This window comes from Ursus arctos, unplaced genomic scaffold (genome assembly GCF_023065955.2).
Source record: "Ursus arctos isolate Adak ecotype North America unplaced genomic scaffold, UrsArc2.0 scaffold_31, whole genome shotgun sequence".
NCBI lineage: Eukaryota > Metazoa > Chordata > Mammalia > Carnivora > Ursidae > Ursus > Ursus arctos.
Window position 1 is genome coordinate 1,518,822 of NW_026622997.1, and position 17,709 is coordinate 1,536,530.

General features: G+C 43.7%; 1 protein-coding gene across 1 annotated transcript; it reads right to left on the reverse strand.

Annotated features, from left to right (window-relative positions):
* Positions 1 to 8,613: 8,613 nt before the first annotated feature.
* On the reverse strand, positions 8,614 to 9,552 carry LOC125283528 (putative olfactory receptor 2B8). The gene has a single exon (XM_057304998.1). It carries the CDS (start codon positions 9,550 to 9,552, stop codon positions 8,614 to 8,616), a length of 939 nt encoding a protein of 312 aa, XP_057160981.1.
* Positions 9,553 to 17,709: the final 8,157 nt, after the last annotated feature.

Consider the following 17,709-nt stretch of genomic DNA (forward strand, 5'->3'; position numbering starts at 1 on the left):
TAATCAGAATAAACATTTTAAAAAGTTACCACACTGTGTAATCTATGTACAAAATGCAATGCTTTACACCCCTACCTATGATAAAATAGTCAAATAGATGAATATATACAGATAAACACAGATTGATACTCAAAGCAATGACAGGTAAAAGCCTGTAATGGAAACCTTTAAGTACTACACAGAAAGTCCCAGAAAAGATATTTTGGTATTTTATAATTTCAGATACCCGTCAACATTAGGTTAATTATTGCCTTCTGGAAGCTCTCTTGCGAAGTTACTGATGCTGAACCAAGCACGTGGCCAGCTCTCAGGGAGTCTGATGACCCTATTCGTCTTAGAACTGAAGAAGTGTAGTTACAACCCCCCCAAAGAGGCATCAGAAAACGAGTATTTCAGTTCTAGCATGTTCAAATAGTCAGGCATACAGTACATGTTTTGGTCTTCTAAGAGGAAAAAACTGAATCAGGTTTCAGGGTAGACCCACTGGTGTGTGAAAGAAATGGGTACAAAACTGGCATAAAATAAATATTTATGAGATCGGAGTAGAGCGTATAGTATTTCACACTATTTTGTACCTCCTTGGATTTCCTATGGAGATGTATTCAGTGGTATCCACACACAAAAAAATCTATGCATGAAAAACGTCTTAATGGCATGAGGTATAAAGGAATCTGAGACAGTGTAAGTGTGCAACAACAGGGAATCTGCCAGACTCACTCCTGCTCAGAAGAGAGAATAAAAACAAACCGCGGTTCAGTCTCACGCACATGCGCAAGTACAGATGAATTACCTAAAATAAATTGCTGGTGTTTTAAAGGTGTCTAATAAAGGAATTCCTCACCAAAGTAAGGAGGACAAGTGAAATGCTAACGCACCCAAGGAAACACCACTACCATATGTACCATTAGAAAAAATGATGATATATTTTAGCATTATCCTATCAATAAGGACTAAGAGGGCAGGTAAGAGAAGACAAAACTCTGGTGAGCTGACCCTGCACAAATGATTTCCTGCTTTAACGGATTATAAATGTATGCGTGTGTGTGTGTGTGTGTGTGTGTGTGTGTATACATAAGTATAAAGAATGCTGAATGGCTTCTATCTGACAGGTATAAAAGTGAATGTGATTTTAAGTGGAAAAATAAAATATCAGGCAAAGGCGATGTCCACTAGGAGAGAATGTGACATGTGACTGTCTCTGCATGTTACAACTGCTCCGAGTGCCTTCCTGGAGAGCACACTGGGAGGGAACTACGATACTCAGGTCATAGTCTACCATCTTTTTTTTCCCACATTACAGCCAGGAAAATGATCCTACTTTAGTAACAATGGGTATGGGAAAGATCGGGCTGCATAATGTGTTCTCCTGATTGCAACAGGCGCTCTGCGGATCTGGGTCCCTTTGTTCCCTTCCTCCTCCCTACTCAGCACCCATCCCTCTCCAATCCCTGTGCCCCACAGAGCGCAATCTTCCCGGAGAAAGGCTATGTTTAGACTAAAGTGAAATGAGAAGTTTCATTTCATCCACTTCTTACCACATTTAAAGACTCGTGTAAATAGGCTAAGAACCATCATCTATACGTAGGTAGGTATCCAATGACACAGCAGTAAGAGACATCGATTCCTCTTAGACAAACTATGTAAATAAATCTGGCTGGAAATAGTAAACACATCTATGCTAGATAAGGAGCACAGAACGCTGTCCCTACAACTATCATGATAGGATATCTTATAGGAAAACCCAGTACAAACAACACAAAAATTATTACTATGCATACAAAACAACAAATACTTAAATAAACACAGGTTATATACTGAGAAGGAAAAGTGTTATTAGGTAAAATAAAAATAAATAGATGCCAAAAAACAAAAACAATGGCGTTCTATGTAATAATTACCACCTAAAAAACAATATAGAGGGAAACGACATCTCATAAAAATACAATTCTACAATAATAATTAAGAGAACGGACATCAAATGAAAGAGGTTGTATGTTCAGTACCGGCACACGGAAGCTGATAGAGCCATTAACAGAAGTGTTCAATGCTGATATACGTCTAAATGTTTTAGTGGAAGAGCAAATATTTCCAGAAAACCAGATGTTCACTAGCCAAACTACACATTTTAAAGACCAAAGATCTCAAGAAAATGTCTGTATTGAGGATATTTCAACTATATAACAATCACCGCTATAACTGACATAAAACCCTGCCCTATCCAGTTCCTGAATGATCCTGAAAGAGTGTTGGCAGTGGTAGGAATGAGTCGCTATTGCTTTAATAATGTGACCGTGTCCTAGGTCTGAGCTGACCCAGATCTACCAGAACAGCCCCCGAGGACAATGCAGGAGGAGCTGATGAGGGGAATGCAGCTGTCACAACGCGGGAAATGACAGGTCTAATGAACATGGACAGTGCTTTCCAGCAGGTTCCACGGGAGAAGAGGATCAAGCAGGATTTCCCCTGCATGTGGTTTGTTCAGGGAATGCTCTCAGGATAAAGGGGGTGAGGGAACAAAACAGAGCAGAGAACGTTGCTAAACAAGGATGTGGGCTCAGGTGGAATATGGCATAAGCCTGATCCCCTAAGAAGCGGGACAGGACTCTCCCACACAAGCAGCCATCTGTGCTGGTGGAAACCCCGCGTCCTCGCTGTCTGATACCGTAGCCGCTATCCACATGTCACCACCTGCGCATTTAAAACGTCCTCGCTGAGAAACTGAATTTTGTATTTTATTTAATTTTGATTAATTTAAATGTAAATGGCTTCCCGTGGCTACTTACTCCCGTATTGGACAGCCCAGCTCTGGAGCATGAATTGCAGCAGATTTCGTCCTGCCTGGGCATTGGCAGCCTTTGTCTACCCCACGAGCCTGTCACTGGATGTGAGCTACCCCCACCCTGTTCCTGAGACCCCCTGGCACAGTGGCTCCCCTTCAGCTGAGGGCCAATCTCTGAGAAGGGAATGGCTGTGAACCCTGCAGCCCGTATTCCTAACACATCGGGCAAGGATCGGAACAGCAGCCAGGGAAAGAGGGTCTGAGCAGGACACCAAGAGCATCACGCAAGAGTCCATTCCCGATCCTGTGCGAGGAGACAAGGATGGAGCCCAGTGTCCAAACAGAGAAGCACTGACACAATAGTCACAAATCAACTCCCCTGTAGTAATCTCCAATACAGCATTTTTTAAGCTCCAAACATGTTTTAGATATTTTAGAAACTCTAAAAGGGGAAAATGACCATTTAGAAACTATTAATACTGACAATGAGTTTTATGCATAGAGAACAAATATTGTCTAATTTCACAGACAATAAGGACCAAAGTGAAAGCAGGGTAGCATATACTCCAGTAATTGTACACATATGCATACTCTCTAATTGTGCTACTGAAGGCCATACTTTATTACCACTATAGATGTGTATTTAAAGTATTCTCCACGTGTGCATACACAGGTCTAAGGAATAGACTACAGTACAATGAAATGTCTGGGAACGACTTGGTAGAGTCTATAATGAACAAGTAAATTTAAATCTTATACTTGGACACTTTCCACAGTCTTCCTTTAGACAGTGGACCATATAATCAACCCAATAAAGCTCTTTTGTTTTAAAAAAATTACAACTGAAAATTAACTAACTTACCAATTCCTAAAGCAACACACAGACCAAATTCCATTTCACTCACCTTTGTTCACCTTCTCTCTGGGTTCTAGCTAGTTCCCTACGTCCTTTCCAAGTCACTGCCTACACACAGTACTGGGATTGGCACTGGGACATGCAGAATCCGATGTATGCAGTAAATGCAAAGTTTGGCTACACCAGCACTGGCTTATCCCTGAAGATTTTCTAAGCAAAAGGACGCTTTGTCACGATGATTTCACGGGTCTTCAGGTGGACAGAGATCTGCACGTTGCCTCTAGGACGTGGTAGATGAAGGCAATAGCAAACTCTCACTGTGGTTTCCCGAATGTAATGACCTGCCTGGTGACAGTGAGACCCTCATGAGCACAGGAGAGGGTGCTGTGACCCTCGGCTGTGGCTGGGCTGACACTGAGAACCACATGTGTTTCCCTGGCTGACGTCTCTGGGGAGCAGACGCCCCACACTGTTAATGAGGCCGTCTCGCTGAGCGGTCTAGAGGTGACAGTCCTCAGGGAGAATGAAGATCGAGGACAACGCCAGAGGAGACCTCATCTGTCTCCTATGTGATGTCACATATTTCACAGAGGACAAATCCCTCCCTAGACCCCCCTAAACAGCTTGTTCTCATCTGTGAATGACCTGCATGTTTTACAAGACACTGAAGACTTTTTCACCACAATTCCCCCAAATATTTGCATAGAAATATAGAAGTAAGAGTCCATTCAGTTAGTTAATTTGAAATGTAAATTGTGGGTCCCCAGTCCCTTAACCTTCAGACTTTTGATTTGCACTCAGGTCATGATCTCTGAGTGTTGGGATGGAGCCCAGCTTAGGGATAGAGCACCCTGCGAGCGGGGAGGTGGCTTCCCCTCTTTGTCTCCCACTGCCCCTCTCCCCAGTCATGTTCTCTCTCTCTCTACAATAAACAAACAAATCTTTAACAAGAAATAAATATTGTAAATACGTGAATATTTTTTTCACTTATTCTCATTCATAACCAATGTGTAAGATATCGCAGAGCTAATTCTAAGTGACACAAGTCAGAGAAAAACAAAGACTGTGTGATCTGACATAACTGCGGGTCCAGAAGAGCTGAACCTGCAGATACAGAGAGTAGAATGGTGGTGACCAGGGGCTGAGGGGGGGAGAAGCGGGAGATGTGGGCAAAGGGTACCAGCTGCCAGGTGCAACATGAACAGGTCCTGAGAAGCTAACGTACAGCATGGTAGTTACAGTTCCTGTGACTGTATCACAGACTGGAAGTCGCTGAGGGTAGATCTTAAACTTCTCCCCACAAAGAAGAAAGGCTCATTGTGTGATGAGATGCAGGTGTTAGCCAACACCATCGTGGTAACAATTTTGTTGCATACACATGTTCACATCTCCTAGTCCTAAGATTTGCTCCATGTTACATGTCGGTTCTATCACAGTATAACTGGGGAAAAATAAATACAAGAGATATCATTCAATTTTTGTTCCCACTTCATCGTCCTCTCCTAAGGTCAGATTATTCCTGCTACTTAATACAAACTCTCTCCAGGGGCGCCTGGGTGGTGCAGCTGTTTGAGAGTCAGACTCCTGGTTTGCGCTCAGGCTCCGCTCTCAGGGTTCTGCATCTGGACCCTCGTGGAGCCTCGCTCTCTCCGCGGAGTCTGCTGAAGTTTCTTTCTCCCTCCTTCTCTGCCCCTCCTGCTCTAAAATAAATAAATACATCTTTTTTGTTAATCTCTCCACAGAGTTAATGAAAGGGAGTGTTCTAGAATTATCCTATGTACAAGCACAGCCCACCGTTTCTGATGCAAATTGAAATCCAGAGAGTGAAGGAATGGCAACTCTGAACCTTGTACTTAGGCGTGTCTGTTATGACAGCAAAAGGAGTGTAGCTTGTTCCATTCAGCTCTTAGTGGGTAAGAGTCTCCCAAGAACAGATGCCTCAACACCTCCTGGTAAGTAGTTCTCCTTTGCCATGTGACCTGAAGGAATCAACTGTTACCCCACACACTTGGGTATGTTTGTACACATCTCAGAACACATTGGAAATAATCAGTTATACACCTGTCACTTCAAAGTAGTGTGAGCTGACGGAAACACATTTTCTTCTACTCTCCATCCTCACAAAAGGCTTAAGAGACTGACCTAGGAGAGATTGCACGTGAAGCCCATGTTTGTGCATGTGCATATCTGGGCGTGTGTGTGTGTGTGACAATATACTAATTTGAATGTTATTTCATCTAAATGTCTCTAGAAGTCACCGGCCAAGGAAAGGTTCACAGGGATCTGTAACCTGTTCCTCCCTCCTCAGTGAGCCTGGACAGAGCAGAACTCTGGCAAAGAGTAACCGTGAAATGCGCAGACGACGAGATACGTGAGGGTCTTACAGGGATGGCTGTTCGCGGATCACTGCCCTACTAGTGATGGCAGCGTGATGCGTGGGGTCTGTTTAAAAGGTACACCCCACACACTGCAGACATGCTACCAAATGACAGTCCTAACGCCAGAGCAGGGCTGTGACGGAAGGGACACAGAATCTGAGGATCCCCCAGCCTTCCCTGTGCTGACTGGTGCCAGACAAGTTCTGCCCCACATCTGAGAAACAAACTACTTCCCATTGCAGTGCAGGGTCTCCGAAGCTGTGTCTGATGAGCCTGGGGCCTCCTGGATACTCAAGGGCTCTCAGCATTTTGTATCCTTAGTTAATCGGTAGTAAATCTTCTGTGGGTTAAGAATTGAGTTTCATGTGAGTCCGACTGACATTTTGGGTGTCTGCAATCACGCATCCCCTGAGCTGAGGGTGTGCACCCCGCGTTCCTCAGAAAGGACAAGCACTGGAAGAATCCATGGATTCCTCTAGAGCATAACAGTCGTCCTGAGCTTCAGGTGCTAAACACAGATGGAGTCAAATAACGTAGCCAAGCCTTGGGTACAATCCCACAGCCATGTCACAGTTACTGGTGAAAATACAAAAGGAGACAGTGCAAATAGTATTGGTGACAAGTACACAACCCTGGACTCTGTTGTAGACAAAGCATGGAGAGTGTGGGGAGCAGATTCCTAATGTTAGAAAACTGCTACAGAACAATCCTGAACTTGTGTTTGGTCTGTCAAATGAATTTTTTTTTTTTTCCGGGCATGGGTCCCAGAGGTCTTTGTTCTCTGGAATTTATTTCCAGGAGTTGAGAACATGGAAATGCTATTCAAACATTCACTCAAAGGAAGTGAATCTGTTTCGCCCCAGGGTGCTGTGTGACCTCAAGAGCAGAGTAGTTGCTCCCCCAGAACAACAGGCTGTGTAACTTCATGAGACCCTGAGAGGTTTTGCTCCAAGGAGAGATCATTTCAGGGATTTTAAAGTAACCATTTGGATATAACGGTCAGGATGTGGTTGAAACAATGGAGAGGGCCTAGGGGCTCAGCAGGTTAAGCATCTGACTCTTATTTCAACTCAGCTCATGACTTCAGTGTCTCTAGATCAAGCCCCACATTGGGCTCCGTGCTCCGCCCAGAGTCGGGCTGTCCCTCTCTGAGCCCCTGTGTCCCTCCCCTGCCCAGGCTCTCTCTCTCATAAATAAATAAATAAATAAATAAATACAATTTCTAAAACAGAAACAGAAATATGATGGGGAATGGAAATCTGTCACCATCGGGGATAAACAGTATCACAAAACCGCTTTTCCGCTGGCACACATGCAGCATCACTGTGCTGTCAAGACAAACCCCAGGGGTGGATTCCAGTGGGAATATTGTGATGCTGTTAGCGATCCAGAGAGACCCTGACCGTGTGCATACTCTCCCCCGGCTGTTGTTTCCAGCCTCCAAGCGCTGTCTCTGGACAAGGTCACTTGTCATGAGCACGACCAGCTCAGGGGGTGCAAGGCCCTGGAGGAGCTGGCACTGTCGGGTAGGGAACAGCACCCTGGTTACGCGGACGTGTCCAGTCCCAGACACAGATACACTTACCTGCACGGGCTACGAGTTGGGAAAACCTACCAGAAACCGGAACCATGTCCATGAAGATGGCATCGCAGAGCTCCAGCCTCCGTGGGAAAGTGCACTGTGTGCGACAATACAGGACACGACACCAGATCCATGCCCCAAACACGTTTCTGTGCAAGCTGAGCCCGCAGTAAGATCGAAGGGCTGCCGGTCAGACTCAGTTGTTCTGGGATGTTTGCGTTCATCTCTCCTAATTCAGATTGTGTGACAGCGCTTCAGACTGAGATGGCTATTTGTGAAGGTCAGACACACGGAGATGTTTAATATTATATACATTGTATTTATTCTTCACATTTCCTCCTAGTGAATCCGGCAAGCTCCAGAGAACTTGGCATTTCCTGCGAATAAGAGGTGTACCTTATAATAGAGCCATGATCACAGTGCAAGAAGAGGTGACATGCTTCCAACAGGTTGCCAGAAAATGCTAAAATGTTAATATTTCTTAGTGTTTTAGTGGTTCATATTCTTAGTTTCCCTATGCCTTTATGGTACGTTCCTCGATGCCTTCTTCCAAGTAGAATTGAAACCATATTCCCATATGGGGGACAAATCAGAAAAACCTGTGGAGCTTTTTCCAATGACAATGTGACGCAGATGCTCTAGGCCCCGGAGTAGCATCCCTGGCAGCGGCAGGAATCCCTGGACTTAGATTTTGAGCACCCAGTGTGTAAAAACATTAGGTAAGGGAATTCCCTTGAGAGCTGTCAGAGGAAATTTTAGAAGACACGGGGAGGACAAAATCAACTTTTTTTTTCTTAAAGATTTCTTTATTTATTCAGAGAGAGAAAGAGACAGAGCTGGCACAATCAGGGGCAGAGGCAAAGCAGGCTCCCCACTGAGCAAGTTGCCTGTAGTGGGATAGATCCCAGGAACCGGGATCATGACCTGAGCAGGAGGCAGACACCCAGACCACTAGGGCACAATCATCTTAAGTACCCTGGCATTCAATGTCTTCCATCATAGGATCTTCCCCGCCCAGTCATCTGGAGTCATGGCCCCTGCAAAACACCTTCTTCATTGCTCCCGTCACATCCTTGTTCCGCAGTGTATATATGACGGGGTTGACCATGGGGGTGACGATGGTGTAAAACAGAGAAACGAACTTGCCCTGACCCTGGGAGTAGTTGTTGCTGGGCTGGAGGTAAGCGTAGATGGCCGTGCCATAGAACAGGGAGACCACCGTGATGTGGGACCCACACGTCCCAAATGCTTTCCTCTGCCCTGCAGATGACTTTATTCTTAAGACTGCTCTGACAATCCGACCATACGAGACCGTGATTAAGGCCACAGGCACGAGGAGAACGATCACACCGACAAAGAAGAGCACAGACTCATTCACAGTGGTGTCAACACAGGCAAGCTTGAGCAGTGGGGGGACCTCACAAAAGAAATGGTCTATTTTATTTCTCCCACAAAGTGGTACAAGGAAGGTGAGCACTGTCTGCAATGAGGAGTTGGCAAAACCAATGACCCACGATGCGGAAGCCATGAGGGCACAGAGACGGGGGTGCATGACCACTGTGTAGTGCAGGGGCCTGCAGATGGCTGCATAGCGGTCAAATGCCATGACCCCTAAGAGAATGCATTCAGTGCCTCCCAATCCTAGAGCGACAAAGAGCTGAACTATGCAGCCACCAAACGAGATAGACTTGTCTGCTCCCCTGAGATGAACCAGGAGCTGCGGGACAGTGCTGGTCGTGTAGCACAGGTCCAGAAAGCTCAGGTTGGAGAGGAAAAAGTACATGGGAGTCTGAAGATGGGGGTCCAGGTGGGACAAGGCAATGATGGTGGTGTTTCCCAGCAGAGTGAACAGATAGAAGATCAGCAGAACCACGAAGAGGACGAGCTCCAGCTGAGGCCGGTCCGAGAAACCCAGCAGGACAAACCCAGTGAAAGAACTGCCATTTTTCTGTTCCATCCTCTGTTAGCACATGTTTCCTGTCAGGACCGAGCATTTAGAAACTTTTAAAAGAAATCGTCAAAGAAATAAACAGTTGGCTGGGAGTCGATCTTTCATGTTTAAGACAGGTCTCTGGGTTTTATCTGTAACTATTTGAATAAATGATGTATTCAGTAAAATTGACATAGTTCCTCCTAATACAGTCCATGTTATCACAAAAATATGTCGTTAATATTTGGTATAAGGAAAATGAAATAATTGCCCTTGTGTTGGCATCAGTCATAGGTACAAACAGTCTTTCAGTCTGAGCTTAATAACTTAAATGACTATAAGTATATACATGGGGGGTGAGGGAAAAACGGGGAGAGCCATCAGAAAGAATTCAAAAGGAGATGCAGACAGAGGGAAGGACGTTACTGTAAATACGTGTCTAATGATCGTACGCACACTTCACAGGCAATGGAATATAATAAAATATAATCTTGAAATGCATTCAGAATCAGGAATTGAAGGCCAAGATTGTACTTACAACAAAAATTCAATTACATTCAAAATATCACTACTAGTTCTGCACAGAAACATTATAGCAGAATTGACTAATGTATTTAGGAAAGCTGCACCATCTTTTTTTTTCTTTTTTTTTAGCAAAAAAAGATATATACTCAATCACAGAAAACAAAAAACATCACCACCCAAATACAGTGCTTACCTTTTCCCTAAAGACGCTTAAAATTACTGTACCGATTTAACAGGAACTCCAAAATTCCATTGGCCTGCATATCCGTGGAAATCAGATCCCAAAAGTCCAGTGGCCAAGACTTTCCTCTTCCTTCCACAGATTTCTGTTTCACACATGAGCAACCAGAGCAGGTGAAATTCCTGAAAAAGTCAGATGTAGTCACAGTACCATTCTAATCAGAATAAACATTTTAAAAGTTATCCAGTTGCGTAATCTATGTACACAGTATAATGCTTTCCATCACTCCGTATGATAAAACAATTAAGTAGATAAATACATGGAGATATGGACAGATACATTCTCAGAGCAGAGCAGGGAAAGCACTAGGATGGAAACCTTGAAGTACTAAGTGAAAGGATAACGAAAAGGATATTTTCATATTATACGAGATCTCAGACATCCGTTGACCTTAGGCTCAGTATCCCCTTTCTGCAGCCGGTCAGAGTCATTCACACTAGGTCAAGCACGTGGCCAGCTCGCAGGCGAGTCTATGACCATTGTCACCCAGCTGCTTAGTACTGAAGAAGCACAGTTCTGTCCCAACCAAACGCACATCAGAGAATGACTGTTTCAGTTCTATCACGTTCAAATATTTACACAGTACATTTTAATTCTTCTAAGACTTTTTTAAAAAAGGTTTTATTGATCTTAGAGAGAGGGAGAGCGCGTGAGACAGAGCTAGAGAGAACATGAGTAGGGGGAGGGGTGCAGACTCCCCAGGGACAGGAGCCTCAGGCCGGCTCCATCCCAGGCCGCGGCATCACTAGCTGAGCGGAAGGCAGATCCTTAACGGATGAGCCACCAAGCGCCTCTGCTCTAAGACTTTTGAAATCTGAATCAGAGAAGACCCACTGACGTGTGAAAGAAATGGATACAAAACGGGCATAAAATAAACGGTCACAAAATCTGAGGGGGACAAAAGTAAAATGTTAACTCGTCCAAGGAAAGCACCGATACACTAATGGACCATTGGAATAAACGGTGATCTATTTTAACATTACCCATCCCTAAGGACTAAGAAGGCACGTGAGAAGATAAAACCCTGGTGAGATGAACTTGTACAAATGATTCGTTGTTTTACAGGATTATACGTGAGTGTATGTGTGTGTGTGTGTGTAAAAGAATGCTGAATGATTATCTATCTAACAGGGATAATAGGGAATATGATTTCTAGGTTGAAAATAAAATACCACGTAAAGGAGATGCCCACCAAAGCAGAAAGAAGAATGCGATTGTCTCTCTGTGTTATGATTGCTTCCAGTGCCTTCCTGGAGAGCACCCTGGGAGGGAACTAGAATACTCATGTCGTAGTCTCTCAGCTTACTCTTACTTTTTTTCTCATTACATCCAGGAAAACTATTATCCTTTAGTGACACTGCGTATGGGAAAGACCAGGCTGTGCATTGGCTTCTCCCATCGAGCCTCAAGAGCATGTTCTGTGACCTGGGTCACGTTGTTCCCTTCCTCCTCCCACCCCGGGCATCCGTCCCTCTCCAACCTGTGTGCCCCGCCTCAGAGTGCAACCTTGTGAGACAAAGAATGTTTGCACTGAGGTTAATGAGAAATTCCATTTCATTTCACCTTACCAAATTTAAAGAATTGTGTGATTAAACTAAAACCATCATCTATGCGTAGGTAGTTATCAAATGACTGACTGCAGTGAAGAGACATCGATTCCTCTTAGACAAACTAGGTAAATAATTCTGGCTGGAAATACTAAACACATCTATCCTAGTTAAGGAGCACAGAATGGTGTCCCTAGTAACTATCATGATAGGATATGGTACAGGAAAATCTAGTTACAAATCCACACATAAATTATTACTTTGTATTCAGAAAATAAATACTTGAAAAGAGCACACCTTATATACAGAGAGAGAAAAAAATGTAAAAAAACAGTAAATAGATTCTACAAAACAAGAAATGGCATTCTATCTAATAATTACCGCCAAAAAAGATTGTAGGGGAAATGGCATCTCACAAGAACACAATTCTGCAATAATGATTAAGAGAATGGGCATCAAATGAAAGAGCTTAAATGTTCAGTAGCGGCACACGGAAGCTGATAGAGCCATTAACAGAGGTGTTCAGTGCTGACATATGACCCTAAAAGTTTAAGTGGAGGACTTCATCCGTCCGTAAAACTACCTGCTCACTATGCAGACTGCACATTTTAACGACCAAAGATCTCAAGAAAATGTCTGTGTTGAAGATATTTCAACTATATAACAGTCAAGGATATAATTGACATACAAACCGTGCCCTATCCAGTTTCTGAATGATCCTGAAAGAGTGTTGGCAGTGGTAGGAATGAGTCGCTATTGCTTTAATAATGTGACCGTGTCCTAGGTCTGAGCTGACCCCAGATCTACCAGAACAGCCCCCGAGGACAATGCAGGAGGAGCTGATGAGGGGAATGCAGCTGTCACAACTTGGGAAATGACAGGTCTAATGAACATGGACAGTGCTTTCCAGCAGGTTCCACGGGAGAAGAGGATCAAGCAGGATTTCCCCTGCATGTGGTTTGTTCAGGGAATGCTCTCAGGATAAAGGGGGTGAGAGAACAAAACAGAGCAAAGAATGTTGCTAAGCAAGGATGTGGGCTCAGGTGGACTATGGCCCGAGCCTGATCCCCTAAGAAGCGGGACAGGACTCTCCCACACAAGCAGCCATCTGTGCTGGTGGAAACCCGCGTCCTCGCTGTCTGATACCGGAGCCGCTATCCACATGCCACCACGTGTGCATTTAAAACGTCCTCGCTGAAAAACTGAATTTTGTATATTATTTAATGCTAATTAATTTAAATGTAAATGGCTTCCCGGGGCTGCTTACCCCCGTATTGGCCAGCTCTGGAGCATGAATTGCAGCAGATTTCGTCCTGCCTGGGCATTGGCAGCCTTTGTCTACCCCACGAGCCTGTCACTGGCTGTGAGCTGCCCCCACCCTGTTCCTGAGACCCCCTGGCACAGTGGCTCCCCTTCAGCTGATGGCCAATCTCTGAGAAGGGAATGGCTGTGAACCCTGCAGCCCGTATTCCTAACACATCAGGCAAGGACCGGAGCAGCAGCCAGGGAAAGAGGGTCTGAGCAGGACACCAAGAGCATCGTGCAGGAGTCCATTCCCGATCCTGTGCGAGGAGACAAGGATGGAGCCCAGTGTCCAAACAGAGAAGCACCGACACAATAGTCACAAATCAGCTCCCCTGTAGTAATCTCCGATACAGCATTTTTTAAACTCCACACGTATTTTAGATATCTTAGAAAATCTAAAGGGGGAAAATGACCAATTAGAAACTATTAATACTGGCAATGAGTTGCATAGAGAACAAATATTGTCTAATTTCACAGACAATAAGGACCAAAGGGAAAGCAGGGAAGCATATACTCCAGTAATTGTACACATACGCATACTCTCTAATTATGTTACTCTAGGCCGCACTTTATTACCACTATAGATATGTATTTAAACTATTTTCCACATGTGCATACACAGGTCTAAGGAATGGACTAACGTACAATGAAATGTCTGGGAACCACTTGGGGGAGTCTATAATGAACAATTAAATTAAGTTCTTATATTTGGTGAATATCCGTGGTCTGTTCCTTTAGACAACGGTCCATACATTTAAATCAATACAGCTCTTCTGTTTCAAGAACAATTGCAACTGAAAATTAACTTGCCAATTGCTGAAGCAACACAGAGACCGAGTTACATTTCACTCACCTTTGTTCACCTTCTCCGCGTGTTCTAGCTAGTTCCCTACGTCCTTTCCAAGTCACTGCCTACACACAGTACTGGGATTGGCACTGGGACATGCAGAATCCGATGTATGCGGTAAATGCAAAGTTTGGCTACACCAGCACTGGCTTATCCATAGATTTTTCCTAAACGAAAAGTCGATTTCCCATGATGACTTCACGTGTCTTCAGGTGGACAGAGATGTGCACGTTGCCTCTAGGACGTAGGAGATGAAGGCAATAGCGAACTCTCACGATGGTTTCCCGAATGCAATGACCTGCCTGGAGACAGTGAGACCCTCATGAGCACAGGAGAGGGTGTTGTGACACTCGGCTGTGGCTGGGCTGACACTGAGAAGCACATGTGTTTCCTTGGCTGACGTCTCTGGGGAGCAGACGCCCCACACTGTTAATGAGGCCGTCTCGTGAGCGGTCCAGAGGTGACAGTCCTCAGGGAGAATGAAGATCAAGGAAAATCCTAGAGGAGACTTCACTTGTCTCTTTTATTTTTTCATGTATATTAGAGGACAAATAATTCCCTTGGTTTCATGTGTGAATGACCTACATGTTTTACAAAACACTTAAGACTTTTCATCACAATTCCCCAAAATATTAACATATATAAGTATGAGTCCAATCAGTTACTTAAGTTTAAATGTAAATGTGTTTGGTGCCAGCGTGATTCAGTCTCTTCGGCTTCAGACTCCTGGTTTCAGCTAAGGTCATGATCTCAGGGAGTAGGAATGGAGCCCAATTTCGGCTTAGAGCTCCTGCTCAGGAGTGAGTCCTCTTCTCTTCTGTGTCTCCCTCTGCCTCTCCCCACTCCACCCCCGCTCATGCACACTCTCATTGTTTTTCTATTTTATTTTTTATTATGTTCAGTTAGCCAACAGATAGCACATCATTAGTTCTTGATGTAGCATTCAACGATGCATTAGTTGCATATAACGCCCAGTACTCATCACCACACGTGTTCTCCTTAATACCCAAAACCCTGCTACCCCATCACCCCACCCCCTCACTTCTGTAACCCTCAGTTTGTATTCCGAAGACCAGAGTCTCTCATGGTTTGTTCCCATCTCTGATTTCCTCCCATTCAGTTTTCTCTCCCTTCCTCTATGGTCTTCAGTGTTATTCCTTATGTTCCACATATGAGTGAAACCATATGATAATTGTCTTTCTCTGCTTGACTTATTCCACTTAGCATAATCCCCTCCAGGTCCATCCATGATGATGCAAATGGTAGGTGTTCATCCTTTCTGGTGGCTGAGTAATATTCCATTGTATATATGCACAACATCTTCTTTATCCATTCATCTGTTAAAGGACATATTGGCTCCTTCCACAGTTTGGCTACTGTGGACATTGCTGCTATGAACATAGGGGTTCATGTGCCCCTGCTTTTCACTACATCTGTATCATAGGGAGTAAATGCCTAGTAGTCCAATTGCTGGGTCATAAGGTAACTTTTTCTTTAATGTCTTGAGGAAACTCCACACTGTTTTCCAGAGTGGCTGTACCAGCTTGCATTCCCACCAACAGCAGAAGAGGGTTCCCCTTTCTCCACATCCTCTCCAACATTTGTTGTTTCCTGTCTTGTTAATTTTTGCCATTCTAACTGGTAAAAGGTGGTATTTCATTGTGGTTTTGATTTGTGTTTCCCTGACGGCTAGTGATGTGCAACATGTTTTCATGTGTCTGTCGGCCATTTGCATGTCTTCTGTGGAGAAGTGTCTGTTCATGTGTCTGCCCATTTCTTGACTGGATTATTTGTTTTTGGGGTGTTGAGTTTGAGAAGCTTTTTATAGATGTTGCATACCAGCCCTCTTTGTGTAATGTCATTTGCAAATATCTTCTCGCATTCTATGGGTTGCCTCTTAGTTTTGTTGACTGTTTCCATTGCTGTACAGAAGCATTTTATCTTGATGAAGTCCCAAAAGTTCATTTTTGGTTTTGTTTCCCTTGCCTTTAGAGACGTGTCTTGCAAGAAGTTGATGTGGCCGATGTCAAAGAGGTTACTGCCTATGTTCTCCTCTAGGATTTGGATGGATTCCTGTCTCACATTGAGGTCTTTCATCCAGTTTGAGTTTATCCTTGTGGATGGTGTAAGAGAATGGTCCAGTTTCATTCTTCTACATGTGGCTGTCCAATTTTCCCAGCACCATTTACTGAAGAGACAGTCTTTTTTCCATTGGATATTCTTTCCTGATTTGTCAATTATCTATGCCCCAAACATGGGAGCAGCCAATTATATAAGCTGATTAATCACCAAAATAAAAAAACATATTTATAATAATGTATTAATAGGAGGAGACATCAACACTCCACTCACAGCAATGGACAGATCATCAAAGCAGAAGATCAACAAAGAAACAAGAGCTTTGAGTGACACATTGGACTAGATGGACTTCATGTATATATATACAGAACATTCCATCCTATAACAACAGAATACTCATTCTTCTCAAGTGCACATGGAACCTTCTCCAGAATAGAACACATGCTGGGTCACAAATCAGGTCTCAACCAATACCAAAAGACTGAGATTATTCCCTGCGTATTTTCAGACCACAATGCTTTGAAACTGGAACTCAAACATAGAAGAAATTTGGAAGGAACTCAAACACACAGAAGTTCAAGAGCATCCTGCTAAAGAATGATTGGGTCAACCAGAACATTAAAGAATAGCTTGAACAATTCAGGGAGACTAAGGAAAATGAAAACACATCGGTTCAAAACCTATGGGATACTGCAAAGGCGGTCCTTGGAGGGAAGTACATAACCATCCGAGCCTCTCTCAAAATATTAGAAACATCCCAGTAGCACAAGTAACTTTACACCTAAAGGACCTGGAGAAAGAAGAACAAATAAGGCCTAAGCCAAGCAGGAGAAGAGAAATAATCAAGATTAGAGCTGAAATCAAGGAAACAGAAACCAGAAAAACAGTAGAACATATCAACGAAACTAGAAGCTAGTGCCTTGAAAGAATTAATAAGATCGATAAACCTCTGGCCAGACTCATCCGAAAGAAAACAGAAAGGACCCAGATTAATAAAATCATGAGTGAAAGGGTAGAGATTACGACTAATACCAAGGAAACAGAAACAATTATTAGAAATTATTACCAGCAACTATATGCCACCAAATTAAGCAATCTGGAAGAAATGGATGCATTCCTGGAAACCTATAAACTACCAGGACTGAAACAGGAAGAAATAGACAATCTGAACAGACCAATAACCAGCAAGGACATTGAAACAGTAATCTAAAACTTACCCCAAAACAAGAGTCCAGAGCCAGATGGCTTGCCAGGAGAATTCTACCAAACATTGGAAGAAGACAGAATACCTATTACTGAAGCTGTTTCAAAAAATAGACACGGAGGGAAAATTCCCAAAGTCTTTCCAAGAGGCCAGCATTACCCTGATCCCAAAACCAAACAAAGACCCCATCAAAAAGGAGAATTACAGACCAATATCCCTGTGAACATGGATGCCAAAATACTCAACAAGATCCTAGCCAATAGGACCTAACAGCTCATTAAAAGGATTTTTCACCTTGACCAGGTGGGATTTATTCCTGGGATGCCAGGGAGGTTCAACATTTGCAAATCAATCCACGTGATAGAGCACATTAACAAAAGAAAAGACAAGAACCTATGATCCTCTCAATTGATGCAGAAAAAGCATTTGACAAAAT